Below are 25646 nucleotides of genomic sequence, written 5' to 3' on the forward strand. Positions count from 1 at the left end.
GTCCAACACAAGATCGGTGGTCATTCCTTTTTCCCAGGGGATTTTAATAATTTACTTAGTAACTGCCATTTTTTGGGTTTACAAAGTCATTTCCTCAGAATAACCCTGCAAAGTGGGGAATGTAGTATTATGAATCTCATTTGACCCAAAGAGAAACTGAGGCTCTAGGAAAAGTAGTAATTTGCCCAGGTCACAGCACTAGTGCCAAAGTTGAGATTTCAAGCCAGGTTTCTTGTGTCCCAGTACAGGACTCTTAACATTGGCCCTTTCTATTTCTCTGGGTTGCTCAAACTCTTATCCCAGTGATGGTCTTGGGCTGCATTGACCTTGCTCTTATTTTCTGAATGGCATCATGCAGCATGGGCAGCTGCTGAACATGCTAATGACACCGTCATGATCTAGTAGGGGCCTATTTTCCCCAAGATGTCTGTGTAACTCATTAGAAATGAGTCCAATCTCACCAAGCATACAGAAATGAAATTACATTCCACTGAATCCAATGGCATCCCCAGAACCAGTGAAGGTGAACCAGGTGAGAATTTTGCATCTTTCATTTTCTATTTGGTATCAAAGGGAATAAGCATGGGTGATAATGGAATACCTGGATAGAATTCTTCATGGTGGAAAAAAACTGGAAACACAAATGCTGATCACAACTTGGGAAAGGGCTAAACACACAGGAATGTAACAGGGTTTTATTGCATAGTTTTTTTCAATGCTGAATATGAAGAATTTGGAGACACAGGAAGACTTGAATGACGTGATGGAGAGTGAAGTTAACAGAACCAGTAAAGATACATACATACGCATGCATGCTTATGTATCCAGAGAGATGCAGATATAATGACCACAATAAAAAACCAAACTGTAAAACATTTTTTTAAGAAGTCAAATAGTGATGAAGTGTAATGAATAATTTAAAGAAATAATAAGGAAACCCATATTCTGCCTAAAGGAAATGTGGTACCAGGGAAAGAATGCTGGTTTGGGAGTCAGAGGGTCTGGGTTCAAATCTTGACTCTGGCCTTTACCATAGTGGCCTTGGGCAAGTCCCTTCAATAAGTGAGTCTCAGTTTGTTCTTATGTGAAATGGGGGAGAGGGTTGAACTAGCTGAGGCCCCATCTAGGTCTAAAACTCTTTCAGTAGAGAAGAAGGAACTATACCAGCACATTCTGTCAGATGCAGTTGTTGGACTCTGTTTAGAAGTACTTTCCTTCATTATGAAGAAAGGATCTTGATGGGAGTAAGGGACGGAAAGTGGAAATAACTGAGGTGTAAAAACAAAAGGTACTAATTAAACTTTAAAAAGAAAATGAAATGAAAAAAAAAGAAAAAGAACAGGATGCCCTGAGCAGTCTCATTCCTTGCCAGTTTTTAGTTCAAAGTCCTATTCCTTGGTGACTCTTGTGAATTTTCAAAGGAAGAGTAATTGGTTGGTAATTTGGAAGATCTGATTTTTCTTTCTTCTTTAAAGATATTCTTTGATTTTTTTTTCCAACTCCATTGGAATATACTTGTTTCTGGTTTTTTAAAAACCCTTCAGACAACTTTGCAGCATCTCCAGATGGGATCCAAAGAGACAGGGTCATCCCACCTTAGTTGCAAATCCTTATTTCCCACATAATTCTCCAATTACTATTCATGTTAAGTTTCTTAAAGTTTACAAAGTGCCTTATAAACATTATCTTATTTGAACCTTATACTATCCTGGTGAGATACACATTATTATGCCCATTTTAGAAATTAGAAATCTGAAACTCAGGTAAGATGATTTGCCCATGATCGCCCAGTGGCAGAGATAGGAGCCCATCTGATATTCCAAAGAATTTGGGAAGATCAATGTAAAGCAAAAAGGGTTGTTTTTTTTTTTAACCTAAAACCAGTGTTTGACCAATAACCAGTTTGTTCACTCATCTGTGTCTTTTTCAACTCCCACTGGTTAATGGGTCTTAGCTTTGTTTGACATTCACATCTTTCTCTTTATCCTTAACTATCGCCCATGAAGTGAATCAGGGTGCTTTCCATTTTCCAAATGAAGAAATGGGAGATTCAGAGAAATTAACAGATTTGCATGAAGTCACAAAACAACTAATTGGTAACTCATAATCCTTGGTAGAGCCTACTGGGCCTCTCTGCTATTCTCTATTAGTCATTTCCTTTTTTTTTTAAATATCTTTTTAAACCCTTACCTTCCATCCTAGAATCAATACTACTTATTGATTCCAAGGTAGAAGAGCTGTAAGGGTTAGTTGATTGGGGTTAAGTGAATTACCCAGGGTCACATAGCTAGGAAGTGTCTGAGGGCAGTAATTGTTTCCTTTTACATAAAATAGCCAGTCTGTATCTTTCTCTGTCATATCAACTCCTATTTCTATAACATTTTGTGGATTACTGAGCACTTTGCTCACAACAAAATCTAGTGATGCCCCCTAAAAAACTGTTCATGCTAATTTTCACGTATTTGTTAGGGAAGCCTAAAAGAGGAATGGATTCTGACTGTGGGGAGTAAAACTGATTATAGGGATGTCACCTCAGTTCTAGGGAGAAATAATATCTCAGGTGTGACATAGTGGACAGAATTTTATCTAGCTCTAGAATCAGAAGGTCATGGTTCAAGTCACAATCCTCTAACTTTTATCAGCAGTGTGACCAGTGACAAATTATCTCATCTTTCTAGACCTTATTTTTCCTCATTTTGAAAAATGGGAGAAAGGCACTGATTAGGAATGCTAACAAATTATGATATGTGAATATAATAGAATATTACCACACCTTAAGAAACAGTGAAAGCAAAAAGAATTCAGAGAAGCATAGAAAGACATGAACATGTGATGCAGACTAAAGTAAGGGCAGGAGATTCAACAGGCTCCATGTTAGACAAACTGGACATGCTCAAAGGCCTGGGACATAAACAAAACTAGGGAAAAAGTATACACAGTGTAATACAACATAACAAAAAACTTAAACCAAATGCTGAGTAAGAGCAATGACCAAGCTTGATTCCAAAGAAAAGATGAGAAAAATGCATCTCTCTCCCATCTTTGTAGATGGAAGAAGCAACGGATATGGAATATTGCCCATACGAGTAGATTCCATTAATGTATTTATTAGTTTTACACTACTGGTTTTTTTTTCTTCTTTCTTTTTCAGATAAAGTGCCTCAACTCCTGGAGGTTTCTCAGTGTTCTTGAGGAAAAGGGATGAGAGAGAAGGTTTCAAGTGCCCCTCCATCTTTTAGCTCATTTGGCTCTGCTCTTCCTGAGTGCCAAGTCCCCAACATTCTAGTTCTTAGGGATTCTCTAATCCAAGCTTGCCAGGCCTTCCCTGGCTAAAGGTCATTGCCCATGAGATTACCTAGTCCCCTGAGCACAAATGCCCAGGCATCCCTGAGCCTGAATCTATTGCCAGATCTAAAGCCAAATAATTTTCTTTCTCTCCCAAGACTTGGTTCAGATACTCAGCTCCTACCCCAGAGATTAGAAATTATTTACAAATGTTCTTAATTAAGCAATTGAAGGCTCTTTGGAATGTGTCAGGTCCCTAAAACAAATTCACCTCCCCATCCCCCTCTGCCCTTTGGGCTGCAAAGACCAATGCTGCCATGGTCCTGCTGGTTCCTGGGGCATTCAGACACCTTGTCCTGCTCCTAGACCAGAGAGGGCACATCTTGTTCCAATCCTAGATTCTAGCACAAGAGGGCAGGCACATATGTGTGCACACACGCATACAGTCTTAGACTCATTAACAGACTGAGACTATATTGTAGAGGGAGTAGAGCATCTGATCTAAAATCAGAAGGCTTGGGTTCAAATCCCAAGTCTGTTCTTTTCAACTTGAGAGACCTTAGGCAAATTGCTTAATCTCTTGGGTCTTATTTTCTCCTCTGAAAATAGGAGGAAGTTAAACTGTAGGATTTCTAAGGTCCAAGATATCTCTAAATCCTAGAATCCTACATATCCTTTAGGGCAGGAGATAACCTTCTTTGTGTCATGAAGCCCTCTGACAGTTGGGTAAAGCCAATCTCAGATGAATGTTTTTAAATGCATAAATCAAAAACACAGGATTATCCAGAAAACTCTGTTTTAGGGGAAGCACTTTAGATTATAAAAAGGTCCTGATACTTTTACATCTGACCACAGGTTGTCCCTTAGAGAGAATGTAAGCTCCATTGTGTCACATCTATTTTATTTTTGCCTTTAAATTTCCAGGATCTAGCATAAGGTCTGATTACAATAGGCAATTGATAAATGATCGTTGTCTATTGATTTATTGTCAAGCTTTTTTGTTCATGGAGCTTTTTAGGAGAAAAGATCCGGCAGCCCACCCACTTGTCCATGCCAAGTCCAATTCCCCTACTGGCCAGGACTGTTAAGATGATTCACTGAGACAATGTAGAGACATAGGAACCATATAAACAGGAGCTCAAGTCAACATTTTTCTTTCTAGAAAATGGAAGGAATCCTGATGCTAAAGAGACACCAGGGAGAAATATCACATCCATTTGTCAAAAAGCATTTATTAAGCATGTACTACATGACAGGCACTGTTCTAAGTAAACATCATTTCGTTTGATTCGCACAACAACCCTGTGAGGTAAGTGATATTGTCATCCTCATTTTGCTGTTGAAGAGGCAAAGGTTAAATGACTTGTGCAGGGTCATAGAGCCAATAGTATCTGAGAGCAGACCTGAACTCAGGTCTTTTTGACTCTAAGTCCAGTGCTCTATCCACTGTGCAACCAAAGACAAGAGAATTGTGGAAGGGATAGTTAATTTTTTAAAATAGGCTCAATTTGGGAGAAAAGATAAGGATGAAAAGACGGGAAGTCTCAGTGAGCGCAAAGAACAGCTTTAAAAGAATTAAGACAAAAGGAAGAGATGGAAGAACAGGAAATTATTATGAGAAGAGATTTTCATAGTTTAAAAACATAAAGAGGGAAGGAACAGTTACAGTGATAGTGAGGTCGAAGGTAGAACCATCCAACAGTGAAACAATTCTTATCCTTAAGAAACTTCACTAGTTGGGGCCTGAGAATGATTCAACCAATCATCACATTACAAATGTTAAGAGTCCTGGGACAAGCCCAGAGACTGAAGGGGATACCCAGAGACCCAGGATCCTGTCCCCTTCTCTTCTGAGGAGGGGCCAGAGCCAGCCCTGCTGACAACAAAACTCACAGCAGCTATCTGTGCTGGGCCCCTGGCTGGTGGGAAGGTCCCAGGAGGGCTTTCACATCAGGAAGTTGTCTTCTTTGCTTCCTTCTGGGCATCCTAAGGCTTCTCACCATGCAGGCAACTCAGGGATGCCAGCAGGGCAGGCAGTTGTCTCTCTCCCCCTGCCTCATAGCATCAGTACAGCTGGACGTATTCAGGAAAGAGGCAGGTGGAGGACTTAGTGGAAAAATAAACCACTTTCTCTTAACAGATAGATGGGGGATGGGAGGAGTGTTTAACTAAAGCACCTTGAGCATAGAGGTGTAGCCATTTCCCTAATCTCTTGAACAACATGGCTTGAGCAAGGGAACACACTGACCCATGGATCTGCTGATTTGATCCTGCCTGGGACCAAGGCAGAGCCCAAAGAGGAAGAGCTATTCAAAAACCACCCACATGGCCCAAATTGGCATCACTCTCACCCTGCCCCCCCCAACCAGGCCCCATAGGCTGCCGCCTCCAGGCTACAACCTAAATATATCAGCCAGTCAGTGAGCACAGAGCCCCATGCACCCCAAATGGGAAACCAAGGGCTTGGAACAGATGAATATAGCTTATGAGTCTTCCTCATCACTTCTTGGTTCCCTTACTGTCATATCTACATCTCAGCTCCCCTAATATCATATCTGCACCCCCAGATCCTAGGAGCCCTGACTAGGATTTTGTTCATATATGCAGTTTTTTTTTCTTTTCTAGGTCTTAAAGGGCTCATTTAATTACTCCACCATACATTTGGGCAATGCCATGAAAATGACTTCTCAAAGGACTTTCACAGTTGTAATCTCAACTGATTAAATAAATATTGCATCACCCCTGGTGAGGGTGGCAAGGGAGTCATGCTGTAAGGCCATGAGACAGAAGAATGTCACCAAGGAACCTTAGCAGTTCTCAAACTGAACATTGGATAGTATAAAAATTAAATGTATATCTCTAATAATAAAAATATTATATTTTATAAGATTTATTAAGGATCATTAGAAATCAAGGAATACAAAGGATACAAAATAAAAACCACATGCCCATGGCTGATTAGCCATTTAAAATCCCTGTGCTTAACTTAACTTACCACTATACTTGCTGCATCATGCAAGAGAGCATTTTCTATTGAAACTGATTGACTGTATCCTATCACATGTATTGGAGATAATGATCCATTGACAAGTGGATGCTGTTTTTTGGGAACACATTGAATTCCTGAATTTTTTCTTACTTTTATTATTGCTCTTCTTTTATTTTGATTAGAATATTTGATTTTTTCCTCTTTTCTCATTTATTGTACTTAAGGTATATGCAATCAATATTAATTTTTTTATTCTACAGTAACATAACTTAAAATATATATACTTGCTATAATATTAATGCATACCCAAAAAAGCTTTAGATTATAGAAACCTGACAGTTATTGATAAATGTTATGGGACTGTGATTAAATGATTGTGTCTGATTCCCGGAGAAGGGAACAAAAGAGTCACTATACAGTGCCAAGGAGCACAAGATCAACAAGGACCAAACCAATCCATATAGGATTGATGAACTTCTAAGCCAATACAAGAGGACTTGAACCTAGTATGAGACTTGAGGTTGTGACACTTGACATATGTTAAGACGTAGGAGTCCCTTGTATCCACACTCTTTGTGAAATACTCACAGACAAATACCAAAGTTTGGCTATCATCCTGTCTCTTGAGAATGAAGGTAAAACCAAACCAGGGAATGACATTTCCCCATCACACACACACAAAAATCTGGTCCTTTTTTCTCTCTTATAGCATGGCAACTTCCTATAGTCTTGGCTGCAAATGGGTAAGTGAAATATTACTGCATTCTGTCCTACAGACTTGTGGGATAGAAATTACTTTAATTGGACCCTAATACAAGGGCCTAGAAATTTAGAAATTTATTAAAACATAATACAAGGGCCTATTATGAATTTATTCTTGTTTACTCAAAATTTTGTATATGTAGATTTTTTATATTTTGATTCTGATTTTGACTTTTTCTTTCTCCAAAAAAGTTTAATTTTTCTTCCATTTTTTCTTTTATGTTTTTGTTTTTGTTTTTCTTTTGATAATTCACTCACACACCCCATGACTCAACCTTGCATCCTGAGCTGAACTGAGTGTTTCTCAACACTCACTTCAGGGGGGATTACATTTTCATAAAATCCAAGATTTCAAATTTTGTTTGAGAAAGATCTTCAAGGAAAAATGCTTGCTATCTCCTAAAATCCAGAAAATGAACTGTTTGCAGAAAGATGCCTGAAAAACCTACACAACATCAGGAAGATCCAGAATGAACTTGGGGGTGTGGTTGATTGAACTGAAGGTTGATTGAACATTTATTTTGAATGTACACTCTTATGCCAAAAGGGGACTGCCCCCTACTTGGTTTTTGTCAATGTGTCCAGCAAAACGTTGGTTTTGCTGTCTCTCTCTCTGTTCTATTTCCCTCTTATCTCTAACTATTGTCATTTCCTCTTAGAAGGTGAAATTTTGTATGCATCTGTAGTTAGAAGATTTTAGAGGTACAAGATGATTAAGTTTAGTGATCAATTGGGGAGACTAATCCCCCAATCATCATCAGGGGGGATTGTGAATTTTAGTTTTACTCCACCCTGCTTAGTCTTTAGAATTCTAGAAAACAGGAATGTATACACCACCACTTAAGGATTAAGTGTGGGGGAGGAAGGTCTATGACCCATGACAAATAAGAAACAACTGACTGACCTCCTGGGCTGTCCTAAGCCAAGTTTAAGCCACCATTGGTACATATGAGACACAGGAAGTGATGTAAAGAGCTGCCTTTATACTTCATGTCACTTCCTGTGAGAGGGACTTTTTTTTGCGGACTTGGCCATGGAACTCGACCCTGGAGGAGCTCAGTGTGAGACCTCAGACTGCTTTTCTTTTAGACATTTTCCCTTCTTTCTTTCTCTCTCTCTCTCTCTCTCTCTCTCTCTCTCTCATTCTTAATTTCTTCCTTCTATTGTAAATAAACTATCATAAAATTCCATTTTGACTTGAGTATTTCATTGGGATTTAGAATTTAAATCCCTGGCAACCAACTAAAAATATAGTCAGTCTCAACCCTAATTTTAACATTAACACTAGTGAATGGAAAGAGTACTGGGTTAGAGTAAGGAGAGATTTTGAGTCAGTTCCAAGTTCTAAAACTTACTAGCTCTGGAAGCCTAGATGAGTCAATTAACCATTCTGAGCCAGCCTCAGATACCTCATCTATAAAATGTGGATGAATGCCACCACATTATCTACTGTATAGGGTTGTCATGAGGAAAAATTTTTGTGAACATTAAAGAATGATGCAAATACCAATTGTTGTGACTATTATTCTTCTTCAAAAGTTAGAGAGGGAATGAGCTGTCTGCTGGGAAGCATCTCAGTCAGAAGTCCACAATGCATAAAACTGAAATGGGACATTGAAAGGAATGTGGAAAAAAAAACAGAAGAAAAAGCTAAAAACTCCCAGCAACAACAAAAAATTTTAAAAACAGAATCTTGTGAGTCCTAAAGATGGTTTACAAATAAAGAAAGGGCAATGGCTTCTCAGCAGGAAAAATGACTATGCAAATCCCCAAAAGAAGGGGCAGGACATGCCTAAATGGTGAGTTTGTTGAGCTAATGCTCAATCCTGGAGCACAAGTAAGCCTCCTGGTGCTCTCTCCAACTGAGGTGACTCCAGCATGTGTTCATTTCATTAGATCTCTACAGACAGCGACCAAGCTGTACATGAAATGAGTTGGAAAGTTGGCTATCCTTAATCAAATGTGTACTTCTAATAATAACATATTTTAAAAATCAGTTCATTCATTGATTTATTCTTTCTATAAGCCTTTAGTAAGAATCTGCCATGTGCCAGACTTGGAATTACAAAGACACAAAAGAAACAGTACCTGTCTTCAAGGAGTTTACATCTTAATGAAGGAGGAAACATGTACAAAGATAAGTAAATATAAAGTAATAAGTGGGGAATGAGAGCTACTATTCTATAAACATGAGTTTCCATTCACAAATGAACTTATTGCTTTTAATAGTAATCATAGAACAAAATAATTACAGCATGAAATATGTTTTCAGGGCTTTAAGATTTATAAATTATTTCTTCACAATAATTAAGTTAATCTGGGGGGTAAATAGAATAAATGTTATCTCCTTTTTACAGATGAGGAACCTGAGGCTCAAAGGGAGCTTGTGACATAAAAGGTAGCACAACTAGGATAAGAGCCAACAGCTTTTATTATATGTTTTTACATGTCTGCATCAGAAATACCTGAGGCTGACTTTGAAAAACTTAAGAACTCCAATTAGTGCAACACTCAGCCATAATTTCCATGGGACCAGTGCTGGAGTATGCTACCTACTTCCTGATAGAGAGGTGATGGTCTCAAGATACCAAAGGAGATGTACATTTTTGGACATGGCCAATGCATGAATTTTGTTTAGCTGGATTATGTATATTCCTTACAAGGATTTTGTTTCTCTTTTTCTCAGTCGGAGAGGAGAAATGGGAGGGAGAGAAAATAAATGTTTAAGTGAAAAAAATAGAATAAATTGCATCCATCTATTGCATATACATATACATACACCCACACATATATACATATATGTATACACATACGTGTGTACATATACATGTGTACATATATATGTTTTTTGGAAACCATTCCCATAGACATGGGATGGAGCTCAGGACAGTTCAGAAAAGCAATCACAACAACCAAGGGAAGAGAACAGACTACAAGGATAATCAAACAGTAATTTCTACTCATATTCTATATTGCTTTAAGACTGACAAAAATGTTTCCGCCTCTATAACTTCAAAGCAAGGATTGAATGGATTATTGTTTCTTAATTTCCCAGATGAGGAAATTGATATTTAAAGAGTTAAAATGACTTGTCTAGGGGCCTAGAAGCTGGCCAGAACTCAACTCCAATCACCATTTTTACCACTCTGCCACACTGCCTCTTCTATTAGGATCTGTGAAGATGACTCCAAGGAGGCTGAACAGAGCTTCTGTCTTAGCCCAAATGGCAGCTTGATGATGTCTCCCATCCAAGATGGCTCCCTAGACGGGAAGGGCTGACTTAAGGAATGGGGACCTGAGATCCTTCTCTCCTCATTCATTCCCTATGGATCACAGAGGCAAACAGAAAGACCCAAGCTCTCCCACTTCCTCCCCAAAGGAAGGCCTGGCAACAGCCATGCCCTTACCTTCCTCAGCATCATTCCTTAAAGAAGCTTCAAGTAATGCCACACTGGCCTCGAAGGACACTTTCTTACGACTGGTAGCACTCCTCTTCTTCTCGTGTTTCCGTTTGCGATGCTGCAGCTCTTTCTCATACTGGGCCCATTTCTTCAGCTGCTGGGCTCGGCGTTTCTGGGCTGCCCTCAGCCTCTCCAAGGTGGGTACCTTCTCCAGCAGTTGAAGCTCAGTCAAGAGGTCTACGTGATTAGCCATCATGTCTCCCCCTACCGAACAGAGCTCTGTGGCCCCTGGGCTCTGCAGGGCTAACATGGTGGTATCCCACGAGCTTGGGGAGAAAGGATCCTCCTGCTGGTCCTCTGTAACATGGTGGGAGCCTGCAGAGGTGAAAAGGAAGAAATGGACATGGATTATCAGAGCAAAAACAACCAGTAATCCCCCAATCCCTCCCAATGGTAATGATCTTTCCACTTGGAACTCACATAGAACTGTTTTCTTTAATCTCTGTAATGATAAAAACAATTCATATTTCAATAGCATTTTAAAGTTAATAAAGCTCTTTACTCATGGAAACCTCGTGAGGTAGGTAGTACAATATTCTTATCACATTTTACAGATGATGGAACTAATAATCAGGGAGCCTTAAAATCACCCAGCAAGCATCAGAGCTAAGATTTGAACTCAGCTCCTCTGTCCCTAAGGTATATCCTTTCTTCTCACTTTCCAGTCTCATGAAAACTCCAGCATTCTTGATTTCCAGTCAAAGTGCTCCTTCTATTTTGCCCTACTCCTTCTCCAAAGCATAAGCTCTATATCCAAATTATCTGTAAATATAACTTATTCCTCCACTCCATGAGGGCAAAGACCTCATTTTAGGTAAACCCCGTATCTTCCCCTAGTCAATGCTGTGGCAACCGTTGAACTGAATGATGTCTTGGAAAAAAGCCAACCACATAATGTGGTTTCTAAAAGAAAAAGTTAACTCCATCTCAGGCTGTACTGAGATAAACAGTGTCCAGATTATTGGAAGTCACAGTTTTCTATGGATAATGCCATAAACAGACATCTTACTTCAAATGAAACAAAAACAAACTAAAGTCAATACAGAGAAAGATAACCAGGAACAGAGAAGTCTGGAAACTATAGCATAAGGAACTTGAAGGAACTGGGAATATTTACCTTGGAGAAGAGAAGAGTAAGGGTGGGCATGATTACAGACTACAATATGAGAAGGATCTGTATGAAGAAGAGTAATTATATTTCATCTCTTACTGACTCCTAAGGGCAGAACTAGAAATAATGGGGATGGAAAGCAGCTAGGGGGTTCCGTGGATTAAGATCCAGGGCTAGAGAGGAGAGGTCCTGGGTTCAAACCTGACCTCAAATACTTCCTAGTTGTGTGACCCTGGACAAGTCAATACCTATCCCTTACCACTCTTCTGCCTTCGAACCAATACATAGTATTGATTCAAAGATAGAAAGTAAGATTTTAAAAAAAATAAAGAAAAAAGGAAGAAAGAATGTGGACAAGATAAGGGTCACCTTGTTATAATGAAGAACTTTCTAACATCTGGAGCTGTCCAACAATGGAATAATTAATTATAGGATTATATACTTAGAGCAAATAGGGACCTTGGAGAACATCAAGTCATACTCCCTCATTTTATAGATAAGGAAACTTGAGGTCCACACAAATAAAGTGACTTTCTAAGGTCATCAATTAGTAAGTATCTGAGGTGGAACTGGAACCCAAGTCTTCCTAACTTCAAGCCCAGTGCTCTATCCATTATTACACAATGCTGCCTTTCAATGAAAATGAGTGGGTTCTCTTAAAATTGGAAAGAATTCAGGAAGATGCTATCAAAGATGCTGTAGAATGGAAATGAAGAGAAGTTGTATTATATGAACTTTATTGTCCCATTTCACTCTGGTATTCTATGCATGTATTTGTGTGGTATAACATTCTGGACTCAGGAAACAATGGGTTCAGTTATCACCTTCAGGACACCAGGCAAGTCATTTAACCCCTCTGGGTCTCAGATTTCTCATTTGTCAAATGGGGATAATGATGGGTGTCATTGTAGTTTATTAAGCCTCAGGTATGTTGTGAAGTTCAAATAAGGCAATGTCTACAGTGACATCAAACTCGAACAGAAGTCGTGCCACTAAATGATATATAAGGAGACTTATAGGTGAATATAATACAATATGGAAAATCACATATTAACATCATCTGTGTTTTATTGTAATTTTAATTATTTTGTTAAATATTTCCCAATTACATTTTAATCTGGTTCAGGCTTCACTTGGGAGTGTTACAGGCCACAAACATACTCCTCATATACATAAAGTACTTTGCAAACCTTAAATATAATTGAAAACACAAATATAACTTTAAATCTTAAATATAAATTTCAACCAAACATATTATTATCAATGTTAGGCATAGGTAGAAAAGTATATAGGAAACAAAGGAGAAATCTTTTGTGCCCTGTAGGACCTCATATTTTCCAAAATGTCCCAAGAGTCACAAAACAGATGTGTGAGGAAAGCAGTGTGGGTATTATTATGATCATGTGACAGATGAGGAAATCAAAACAAAATCTCCCTAAATTCCCCTCTCTAAACTTGAAGTTTGAAAACTGATTTCAATTCTGAATCTACTAGTAGTTCAGTTAGTGAATTCACCTCTCTTGACCTCGCTTTCCTCATCTAGAAAACATGGAGGTTGAATCTGGTGTTCTAAGGTATCTTCCAGTTCCCACTTCCCATGATCTTTGGTCCCAGAGACTTGCCTGAACTCATAAAGAGGTAGAGCAAGAAGGAGAACCTGGGCCCTTGAGTGTCTACCCAGGGCCACAGGCCTCAGAGTGTCCAGCCACAAAGAAAAGCCAAAGCAAAGAAAAAACTCCCAGGGAATTTTATTGTATAAATCTGACTTCCTGCCCTCGGCTAGAAAGTGTCGCTCTCTTGGCCTAGGAAATCAGATTCCTAAAGGGACTTAAGGGAGGTTAAGACATACTCCCAAAGATGATGGAAGACACAACTTCTTATGAGAAAGCAAAAGGGGATGTTGGTTTGTCTTTTCTCTGACTTTGCTGAGCCTCATTAGTGTGTCTTGAGCTCCCAGGCTTGGGTGGTAAGCTCTGTCCCTTGTCAGGTGGCCTACTTTCTGCCAAATACCCAAAAAGGAAAAAAAAATGCAGACACATTTTTCCGCCCCCGTGTGAAAACCCCATTGGTCTAATTAAGGAGCAGTCAGAGTAAAGCTCAAGATGTTATTTCCCCCAGTGATAAGGCACCAAAGTCAGATCTGGAAATCTGTGGTTTAGAAGCCCTGATTTTCATCTCTCTCTTTCTTGTTCTTCTCTACTGTCATGAAGTCGGTACTTCTCCTCCTTGGTGACAGGCCCAATATCTGTCAGAAGTAACATAGTATGTGGAGACAAGGACATGTGAAAGCATGTATTAGCAGCAGCTCCAGTCTCTTCTGTGGCCTCATTCTGTGGGTCCTCTCAGAAACACACACACACACAGGTCTGAGAAGCTCTGGCTAGACAGAGATGACTTCTCATTCATTTATTCATTCATTCATTCAACAACCATTTATTAGAGACACAAGGATGAAAACAAAAAACTGCCTGCCCTCAATAAGCTTACATTCTATTAGGGGAGAATAACACAAACATCTTAGTTAATCACAAAATATACTGAGGGTAATTTTAGAGTGGGAGGATGAACATGGGCAACTGGGAGGCAGGGATAAGGATCAGGGTCCCCCAGGAGGAGGCCCTTGAGTTGAGCCTCAAAGGAAGGGACCCTATAAAGGTGGAGGTGAGGAGGGAGTGGCCACATCCAGGCAGGGGGAGCAGCTTGAGGAAAGACACACAGGTGGGAGATAGCATGCCGAGTATGAGGAAGCAGGAGACCAAAAGCATGCACAGGTTTGGACAAGAACACTGAATGGAGCCAGATGATGAACATTTTTAAATGCCAAAAAAGAGGAATCTGATTCTAGAGGCAATAGGGAACAACCAAGACTTCTTGAACAGGCAGAAGAAAACAGGATAAATTTTGTGTTTAGGACCTTTCAAGATCTTTTCTCTGTGTAAATCAGTGAAAGGTAGTGTGAGATAGTAGGTAGAATGTAGGACTTCGGTTAACAAGACCTTCCTTCAAATCCAAATTCAAATATTTTATATCCATATGACTTCTGGTAAATCACCTAAATTCTGACCCTCAATTTCCTTATCAAAAATAGTAATAAAAAATAATAAATAACACTAACTTGTATTTAAAGGGCAATTTAAAGTTTGCAAAGTGCTATACATATATTATATCACTTGATAAGAATATATCCCTCATCAGGACTACTGTGAAGGGTGAATGAGATAATAATAATTAGTATTTGTATATCACTTTAGAGTTTGCAAAGCATTTTACCAATATTACTTCATTTGATCCTCAATACAATTTTAGGAAATAGATGCTATTATTATCCCAAAATGAGGAAATTGAGGCAGAGGAGATAGGATAGTTTGTTATGCAGCCAGTAAGTGTCTAAATACAGACTTGAACTCAGGTTATGCAGACTCCCAAGCTCTAATCACTGTGCCACCTGGCTACCTCTTTTTAAAATTTATGTTAAGTTCTTCACAAGCCTTAAAGTGTTATGCAATGATCAGCTAGCATGATTTTTGTATTTGGAAAAAGGTTCTTATTTCTGATGGAAAGTATTTTTTCTTTTTTCAAAAGACATTCAAAGGGGAAGTTTGGGGGAATACAGAAGGCCACATTACAGTTCATGTTCGATGACTTTACTTCCTAGAAATGCCCCTCAGTAGTTTCAGAAAATAGGCTGGGGGAAAAGTGAAAGATAAAGAAACACCTTTAATGAGAGTAGGGATGGTAGAGTTCCTTCTCCCAGTAATCAGTTGATTATCAGCCAATTATCAGACTTAAATCAGTACCCTAGTCTGACCCTCCCTTCTCTCCTCTACAGAATGAAAGAAATCAGTTAGGTGACTTCCTCCTCTAAATCCTTTGTATGAACACTGAAAGAGGTGGATGGGTTAAGAGCATTTCACAAGGTATAATTCAAGATAGAGATGGGGCTGTTGTTTCCATAAACAGGAAGGTCTTAAAGCCAAGAACCTCAAGGACCCCAAGAGCTGAGAGTTAGGAGCAAAAAGAGCAAACCAAAACCAATCCTGTGGGGAGACAGAGAATCTGATCTGAAACAAAGAACAAGGTTCCCAACTTTCCTCTTAATGTTGATCTAAAGGTCCCAGTGGGATCCCGGGGCATTATCATTTCCCTAAAGCTGACTCAGACCATCAAAAACTCCTTGGAAAGGCAACCTCTGGGCCTGTAGGGGTACAGAGGAGGACACATGAGGTCCGTGGAGATGACACTACATTCCATCCTTCTAGCTGTTTCAAGATACCACTGGGTAAGTAGGCATCCTTTCCACATCTCCCTTGGTTTCACAGTTTAAACCTTTTCCCTCCTCAGTCCCTGGATCTCAGAAATAAAACAGGCTTTTGTTTCCTTCTCTACCATCCCAATGATACTTTCTCTTTGTCTCTGTCTTTCCCCAAAATTCTCATATCCTTCATGGCCTCCTTTGGAACTGTGTCCTCATATTCTTACTGTGGCAATCTGATTAGATTCCCTGTCTCTCCCACTTTCCCCCGTATCCCTGTGTGAATTGGTTCACAGAAACGAAATGTAGGACCTTAGAATTGGCAAAGATCTCAAAGCCCATCTAGTGTTACCCACTCCTGATCATGAATTGCCTCTACAATATGACCAAATAAGTGTCATCCAGCCTCTGCTCGAAGCCCTTGACTGAAGGGAACTCACTCTCTCCCAAGGCAGCTCATGCTTTTAATCCTTAATTTGTTGTTGTTGTTTAGTCATTTCAGTCATGTCCAACTCTTTGTGGATCCATTTGGGATTTTCTTTATTTACAAAAACTTTTGTTAATCTTATTAAGAAATTTCCTCTTGAGTTTTTCAAAGTTATATAATCCAAATTGTCTCCCTCCTTTCTTCCCTCACCCCTCCCAGAGCTGCCAAGCAATTCAATCTGGGTTATACCTGTATTATCAAGCAAAACATGTCTCCATATTGTTCATTTTTTTGTAAGTGAATAATCTTATAAAACCAAAACCCTAAAGCATATACCATGTGAGGTTTTCTTGACAGAGATACTGGAGTGGTTTGCTATTTCCTTCTCCAGTTTATTTTATAAAGAAAATGAGACACAAAGGACTAAGTAACTTGACCAGGATCACACGGCTAGTAAACGTAAGCATTGGAGGCCACATTTGAACTCAAGGCTTACTGACTCCTATCCACTATACCATCTCACTGCCCCACTTTCTTAATTCTTAGGAAACTTTTCCTGACATCAAGCCTAATAACTCTTTGCAGCTTCTGCTCTTTGTTTTAAATTCTGCCCTCTGGGTCAAGCAGAAGAAACCTAATTCTTCCAAATGACAGCCTCTCCAATACTTGAATTCAGTTATCACATTCAACCACCCATACCCCCTCAAGTCTTTTCTTCTTCAGCTTGAACACTTCTGTCTTTAGAGGTAGGGAGCACTGTCTCTGTGGTTAGAGAACTTGGGCTCCAAATAGCACTTCCACATTCCATTGTACCACACTGCCTTTTCAAGGGGACTAGCTCAAGGCTATGAGAGGTTCATAGAGGACTAGGTTGGCAAAATCGGCTGTAAAAACTTGTCCCTTTGTCACACTCTGCCCTGGACTGATATGTCTCACCACCTGTGTCCCAGGCTCCTGTGTCCATTGGGTCAGACATGGATTGAGGTGTCTAGAGATTGGACACCTGCTCAAGAAAGGAGATGAGACGTAAAGGAAGGGGATGAACCCAGTAGATTCCACTTCTATAACTACAGATAATGGAGGAGAAGGTGAGACTCTGAGCTATAGTAGGGGGATGTGGGCTGAGGTCAAAGGCTACTCCTAGGAAAGATGATACAGTCATAGTTCTAAAGCTGGAAGAGCCAGTCTAACTCCACCCTTTTACAGGAGGACACTGAGGTCCAAGAAAGTTGGGTGACTTGCTTAAGGTGATATTGGAGGTGGGACTTGAACTCAGTTCTCTAATTTCAGAGGGGTATTCTTCCCACTGTCCTATGAATGGAGTTACAGAGGAGGTTAGAAAGTCACAGGGGGATTTTTCAGGGAGGACAAGAAATCAAAATCCAGAATCTGGTCCCTTCCCTTGAGAAAGTTGCAGGGCTTAATGTGGAAATCATAAACGCATATGTTTTTAATGATGATATAGGCATAAACTAGATCAAAGTTTTTTTGCCATCTCAGAAAGGAAGGTGGGAAGGAGAGAACTTGGAACTCAAAATTTTAGAAAACAAATGTTGAAAATTGTTATGACATGTAATTGGGGGAGAGAGAGAATATGATATTAATTTTTTTTTAAAGAAAGTTCCAGGTCTTGAAATAGAAAGGTATCAACTATTAACAAACATTGCCCTTTATAGATACTTCTGTCCAGGATGAAAGGAGTAAACCACATAGGTAGAAACATGGAATAGCAGGATCCTGGATTCAAGTTCCACCTCCAATACTTATTAACTCTTATGATGTGGGCAAATCAGCCAAGTTCTCTAAAACTACAATTTCTTTATTTGTAAAAAGAGGGAGAGAGAATGGGATTGAACTAGGTGCTCACCAGATTTTCTTCCAACCCTGAGTTTATGACCTCCTGGGACTCCCAGTCCTCCCATCTTCAGGTCACTCCACACCCTAAGCCTCAGCACCCTGAGGTTCTGGTTCAGGTGGCTACTCAGTCTGAATACAGTTTAAGGATGCAAGGGTGTTGTTGGGCCAAAGGTCAGGCAAAAGGGAAAAGCCTGGCCTCTTTCAGAGGCACTGCAATGAGATATGGGGGTGGGTAGGAATCTTCTTTTAGCTCATTTATCCTCTGGGATATGAATTCTGCAGTTCTGACTTTTTCCTAATGCCTTGAGAAAAACAGCAAGTTAAGATTAACTCAAACCTGGGGTGATTTTTAAAAAGTGAGTCAGAAAGTCTTTCAGAGTTGATGCTGTCAAAAGAAAATGTTAAGAATTTCATTTTTTTCCTCCCTACAATAAATACTCCTTCTGACTCCCAACAATATTGGCAGCAGTATGGAGGAAGTGCCTAAGCATTTCCACCTCATGCTTCCTGCCCCATTTAGCACAACAGAAAATCTAAAAAACAAACATGAGGACCCCTCCCTCTTCCTTCTGCCTTAGCCTTCACCTTGGACTCACTTTCCCTCTTAAATAGGTTAGAAAATTCTACCTTGTTCCCCTCCACCCCCAAACACATATATTTCTTAGCAGAACAGTATAGCTACTGAGCAGGAAGTTGGCATTTTAGTGGTGAATGTGACAGGTTCTGTGTTAGTTTGCTGTTTGGCAAGTCTGAGTTAGGAATTAACTAACTTGGAAGGGAGAGAAGACTCCTCTGCCTTTAACCACTACAGCACTTATACCACAATCATGTGTCATGAGCTGACAGAAGTGAGACAAGCTGTGACTCTCCTTCATCTAAAAATCCCTCAAAATTCTCTGGAGAATTAAAGTGTTTGATCTATATTCAATCCAGCTACTGCAGTCTATTACAATTACTCAAAGAGCAGAATCATGACCCCCCAAAATGGGATATCTTGCAACAGCTTGTGAGCACCCTTGAACATTAAGCAGGGTGTAAGCCAAACTCTTGTTGCCAGGACCCTTCATTATTTATTCAGTCATTTCTAAGCCTGAGGAATTTTACCTGCAAAAATGCAGAGATGGAAGGCATTAGTAACATTTGTCAACATTGGTTCATATTTCCATCTTAGAAACTGGACCAATAGTTCCTGCGTCACCCTGTTTTGGAAAAAGTAGAAGTACTCACTTCTAGAAATTCCGTATATTCAGTTCTGGATACCCCAATTTAAGATGGGCATTGACCAACTGGTGAGTGTCCAAGGAGGGCAAGCCATTCACATATCATTTGAAGGAAATTAAGATCATGTGATCTCCTTGACTTCTTAAGTTCCAACTAAAATCCCATCTTCTACTGGAAGCAATCCCTAAACCCCTTCAATTCTTAGAGCCTTTCTTCTGTTAATTATTTCTTGTTTATCCTGTAGAGAGCTTGCTTTGGATATATTTGTTTGAATGTTATCTCCCTCATTAGATTGTGAACTCCTTGAGGACAGGAGCAGTCTTTTGCCTCTTTTAAGAAGCCAAGTAGCTTAGCACAGTGCCTGGCAATTAATGGGTGCTAATTTAATAATAGATTGATTGAAAAGAGAACACATGATGGCTGTCTTCAAATATTTAAAGAGTTCTTTAATGGCAAAGATGACTTCAATTTATTCTGCTTGGCCTTAGAGAATAAAACTAGGAACAATGGGTGGAATGTATGAGAAAACAGAATCAGGCTCCATGCTAGGAAAATCTTCCTAACAATTAGAGCAGTCCAAAAGTAAAATGGACTAATGCTGGAGGTAGTCAATGCCTTAACCAATGTCTATTAAAACTACAGGTGTTCTTCAAAACAAATCTGAATTTGTCAGGAATATTGCGACTAGGATTTCTGTTTCATTTCCATTCTGGTAGTCCATTCTATGGGGAAGGGAAAGATAAGGGAATAAGCTTTTATTAAGTGCCTACTACGTACCAGGTACTATGCCAGGTGCTTTTTAACAAGTATTATCTCATTTGGCCCTCCACAACAATCCTTGAAGTGCTACTATTATCCCCATTTTACATGTGAGGAAACTGGGACAAACAGAAGTTAAATGACTTGTCTAGGGTCACACAGTTACCCTCTATGAGCACATTTGAACTTGGGTCTTCCTGACTCTAAGCCCAGTATTGTATCCACTGCACCACCAGCTCTTCTGGCCAAGATTCTGTGACTCTGTATGAAGAATGATCTTGGGGTCTTAGGGTACCTGTGGCCACTATCAGGACTCTCTCACTACAACCCCCAACATACTCTGTGTGCTCCTGTCTGTTTATTTTCCTCTGTCCTGTCTCTTGCTCATCTCCCCTTTTCCTCCTCCCTTGAGCCCCTTCACAGGCCCCTACAAATACTTGCCAACTACAATCGAATTGGGACCTTAGGCTAAAGAAATATCTGATGCTAAAAATCAAAGGAAGTTCATTCCAGCCTAACTAGATCAAAGAAGCATTGGTTTTGGAGCTAGAAGGGACTTTAGGGGTCAGCATTTTTCAAGGGAAAGTGAGGAAGATTTTGAATAAGAAGATCTTAAGTCAAAGGCTGATTCTTCCACTTACAGCCTATGTGACTGGGGAGAACTTCACTGATTCATCCATAATAAAAGAGTTGGAGCAGATGACCTCTCAAGCTTCCTTCTGCTCTCAGACTATGTTATAGAGACTAACTTCCTTATTTTATAAATGAGCAAACTGAGGTCTGGAAAGCTTAAGGAATTTGCTCAAAGTCATATAGGTAGTAAGTAGAACAGTCAGATTTATATCCAAACTTTCTGACTCAAACACAAACCTTATAATGCTCCCATTTAATCAAAACCTTTCCTGTTAAGGTGATTTCACCTTCACAGACCATTCTGGGGATATCTCTCTCTTCCATGTCCTTCTATCCATCCCTCTATATCTCTGTAAAAGCCCAAGGGAAGTTTTGATGCCTACCAGAGTAATGGGGGCAAAGGAGTAATGAAAAGTTCCTCAGAGTGGATGCTACCCTTAGCCTCTTCCTAGCCATCCTCTGCTATTAGAAAAAATAAGCACATGGTCCCAGACCCAAGTGCACTAATCAGTGAAGACTTCAATTACAGGAAAGGAAATAAAAACATGGTTGAAAGGTCTTTGCAAAGCCCAAACAATAATAGCAAAGACACACTCTCAGAATTAAAGGTAGATAGATCTTCAGAGACAGAAAATACTGGAACAAAGATGGAAATAGATGTGTAACGTGTAAATCTTGCATTTGAGGTTCAAAAAACCAATGGCACAAATACAAATGAGGAGATCTGTGAGTAGGGAATGGGATATGTTGAGCTCTTTGAAGGTAAAAGACTGAGTATTCTCTTGCAAACCAGAGTAGGAGGAGAGAGCTTGGCTGGTCACTTTTGAACAGTAATCCCTATGAAGTGAACTTCAGCCCCTGAAGTAGCATTGCTTATTAAATCTAGCAGCTTCGTTATCTTTGGAAGAGACTGTGCTTGCCCAGAAGAGTTCATGTTGGCCTCTGAGGCCGCTGTAGTTATACCTAAGACTCTGTGAACTTGCTGATCACATCTTCAGTATACAATGGCCTCCCAACCCTTGGCATTAACCCCAAAGTTGTTGCCACCAGGCCTATATTGAGATTCAAAAATAGCAATATGATGGATGGAAAACCATTTTGGATCTAGCTTCAGGCACTTCCTAGTTGTGTGACCTTGGGCATGTCACTTAACCCCCATTTCCTTGCCTTTACTGCTTTGAAGCCAATACACAGTATTGATGAATATTGATGGAAAAAAAAGGAAAGAAAACCATTTTGGCAAAAGTTCATATGAAGATAACCTAGGGATTTAAGACAATCAAAAACCTAATATAGGCAAGCTGGGCCTTGACACTAACTTACAGTGTGACTTGAACAATTTACCTCCCTCTTATCTGAAAAATGAAGGAGTTAGAGGGGATACTCACTAAAATTCCTTCTAGTTCTGATAGTCTACAAATCCATGAATGGGCTTCTATGAAGGTTGTAGAGGGGACCCCACTATTGGGTGGGAGGTTGAACTAGATTATTTCTAGGATCCCTTTCAAATTCAAGATTCTATATTACTTTAAAATGGGGGCAGAGAGCTCTGTGAAGGTCAGACAAGAACTCAGAGAAAATGGAAAAGGATCATAGATTTAGAGATGGAGGGGTCCTTAATCTTCCATTCCAATTCTTTTGTTTTACACATGAGAAAATTGATGACCAGAGATGGCCAAAGTCACAGAGGGAGTTTGGCAGAGCCAGGATTGAAACTTAGAACTGAATGTTCCACTGTATCACTCCACCAATCAACAGATGCTACAATCTCTCAAGATGGTAACTCTCCCTATTTATTTATTTATTTGTTTGTTTGCTTTAAACCATTTCTTTCTTAGTAACAATTCTAAGGCAGAGGGGCAAAGGCTAAGCAATTGGGGTTAAGCAACAGAGATAGGAAGTGTCTAAAGCCAGATTTGCACCTAGGACCTCCCAACTCCAAGCCTGTTGCTCTAACCACTGTGCTACTCAGAAACCCCTTCTCCCTATTTATTGTTGCTGCATGTCAACATGTATGTGGAACCAGTATGGTCTAGTGGGAAGAGCAATAGATTTGGAGTCAAAGGACCTGAATTTGAGTACTAGTTCTGTCACTTACTGTATAACTTGGGTTTAGCCTTTCTAAGCCTCAGTTTCCCCTGAAGGTTGGACTAGATATAAAATAAAGGATTTAGACTGGGTGATCTCTAAGGGCCCCTCTAGCCTCCTCCAGAAGAGTCTGTGAACAATGGTAGGAAAAAAACAATTGAGAGACTTGGCCAAGAGACCAGTGCTGAAAGGATTATGCTGAGGTGTTCCCTGCATGCCAAGGTAGACACAATAACAAGAGTGGAGTATCAACGTATACCCAACCACAGAAAGGGTGTGCAGGATACACAAAGACAGCTGTGATCTTTGCTGATGATTTTCCCCTCTCTCTTTCTCTGCAAAGACTAATTATGGAGCTAACCAGCCAATCCTCCCTTCCAAATCAAGCTTATGTAATAACTAAGCACAGGGAAATGAGAATCAGATTACCCAGTTTCTTCAGTGGCAGGAATGGTCCCACCCCCTCCCTTGAGGCAGCAAAGAGAGAAAACAGCCAGAGTCCTTTAAATCCCAGAAACCAGTTTCCAAAGAAAGCCTCATCTGTGGCCATTTAAATCCCCAAGGGAAGAAGGGTTTATTAAACAAGGGAAGGCATGGATGTTCAATGACTGGGAATGGGGATATTTATGGAGATGGGTACAATGTGGTAGCCACAGGCCTCTGAGTCTCCTAGCTTAACCTATAGATGAGCAAATTCATTCCTTTTTATTCGGCATTATCAACCTTCCTTTTGGTTGTGCTCTCCAAAGTACTTTGGTCTCCAGCATTGGTGCTGGAGGAAATTTTATACAAGACACAAATGCTTCCCAAAAGTAGTCCAGCTAAATGCCTTTCATTCAGATGACTTAGGGGGTCAGGCCAGTCTGAATGAGAGGAAGAGTCACCCAATACCAATTCACCTAAAACTCCAAAGCAGATTGACCCAAAATCATTGATACCAGCTCGGTGAGTTTAGACTGGGTTTGTGAATGTGTGTGACCTGATCAAAAACCAGTTAAATTAATCAATACTTTTATAGGAAACTATTTTATTAATCTTAATCAGTCCACAAGCATTTATTATATACATTCATATATATATATATATATATATGCCAACACTGTGCTAGGTCCTGGAAATACAGAGAAAGGGCCCCAAGCTAACCAGAGATTACAAATACAAGTTAGGTAAATAGTCTAGTCAGTAAGCATTTATTGTCTTCTATGTGCCAGGTATAGTGCTAAATGATGGGAATACTAAGAAAGGCAAAAGATAGTCCTTGATTTCAAGGAACTCAATTGGCATAGAGTTATGAAAATATTTTTAAAATTCATAGACCACAATGGGCAGCTCAGTGGAAAAGAGCTAGGCCCAGAGACAGGAGGTCCTGGGTTCAAATTTGACCTCAGATTCTTCCTAGCTAGTGACCCTGGGCAAGTCAACCCCAACAGATACTCTAAGCCAGAAAGTAAGGGTTTTATTCATTTATTTTTAAATTCATAGACCCCTGAATTCTATACACTACCAGTAGGTTAAGAACCCCTGATGATCCAACTGGCTCATTTTCTAGAAGAGGCCTACAGAGATTCATTAACTTGCCCTTGGGGTCACAGAGGGGGTACTTTAAAATTTAAAAAGAAGCTAGCTTGGACCCCAAGAAATCTAACTATGGTAAATAGATAAGAATGGTTTGCAATTAGCATACCAAGTGCTAACATGCAAATAGATGCTTGAGAATAGTGTGTTTACTTAAGAATTTTAAACATTCCCCCTAGGATATTGTTTAAGATATTTATATCTATCATCATTATATCTATGAAGAAAACATTCGCTAAGTAAAGGTAAACTTTAAGTAATGCCCTAGCTGAATTATACATTTCTTTGGCTTCCTACCTAAATCATAACAAATTCCAAATTAATGAACTACGTATTGTCTACCCCATTAGACTCTGAGTTCCTTTGAAATCCAAGGCTGACTTTTACCTTTCTGAGTACCTCCAGCATTTAGCATAATCTCTGGCACATAGTAGGTGCTTGTTAACTTGACTTGAATGACTACATACAGAAGGATTACCTCATCTATAGAAGGATGGATTTTTTAAAAGTCACAAAAACTCATTAAAACCATCCAAAAAAGGGTAATTTCTGAATAGGAAAAGACTATATGGCTTTTGAAGAATTGGAGGATAAAAGGATGTTATCTAGCAGAATTTGAGTATAGTTCTACATTGGGCAAAATTTACATTAAATCTTCAAGAAACTAAGTATTTCCTATTTTGCCTTATAATGAGAATGCTACCTTTCCTAGTTTTGACTGCTGGTTTCCTGATTCCTTTAAGACTGGTCTCAAATTCCACATCCTACAAGAGATCCTTCTCCAACCTTGCCTCATTCCACCCCCAGAGCCTTCCAACTAATATTACCTTCAGAATATATATGTGCATAGTTGTTTGTATGTCTTCTCTCTCCCCATTAGAATGTGAGGTCCTTGAGAGCTAGGCCTTGCCTACCAGTCTTGACCTTTTTTTGTATCCCAAGGACTGAGCCCAGAACAAAAAAAGCTCTTAAATAATTCAATGACTTAATAAATTCAGTGATTGACTAATCCCCCCCTTGGTTACTCAAGAAAAGTAATTAATCGGAAAAAAAAAGAGGAAAAGAAATGGGCAGTAGGGCCAGAGGGAATGCCCTGTGCCTCCTACTATATTGTACTGGGTACTACACTACACTTGATAAAGGAAAATCTACTAGGCACAAAGCAAGAGAGAAGGTTCACACAATCATGGCTAGCTGGCACTACCCATCTAGTCTGTGAGTCCAGT

At 39.6% G+C, this 25646-nt stretch overlaps 1 protein-coding gene across 1 annotated transcript in view; it reads right to left on the reverse strand.

Annotated features, from left to right (window-relative positions):
• Positions 1–25646, reverse strand: part of PPP1R16B (protein phosphatase 1 regulatory subunit 16B) — a 159887-nt gene that overhangs the window by 114869 nt on the left and 19372 nt on the right. Inside the window, exon 2 of the mRNA XM_001381679.4 lies at positions 10444–10812. Within this exon, the coding sequence (XP_001381716.3) occupies positions 10444–10747 (304 nt within the window). The 5' untranslated portion in view covers positions 10748–10812. The remainder of the gene's footprint in view (positions 1–10443; positions 10813–25646) is intronic.

The sequence above is a fragment of the Monodelphis domestica genome, chromosome 1 (assembly GCF_027887165.1).
Source record: "Monodelphis domestica isolate mMonDom1 chromosome 1, mMonDom1.pri, whole genome shotgun sequence".
Classification (NCBI taxonomy): domain Eukaryota; kingdom Metazoa; phylum Chordata; class Mammalia; order Didelphimorphia; family Didelphidae; genus Monodelphis; species Monodelphis domestica.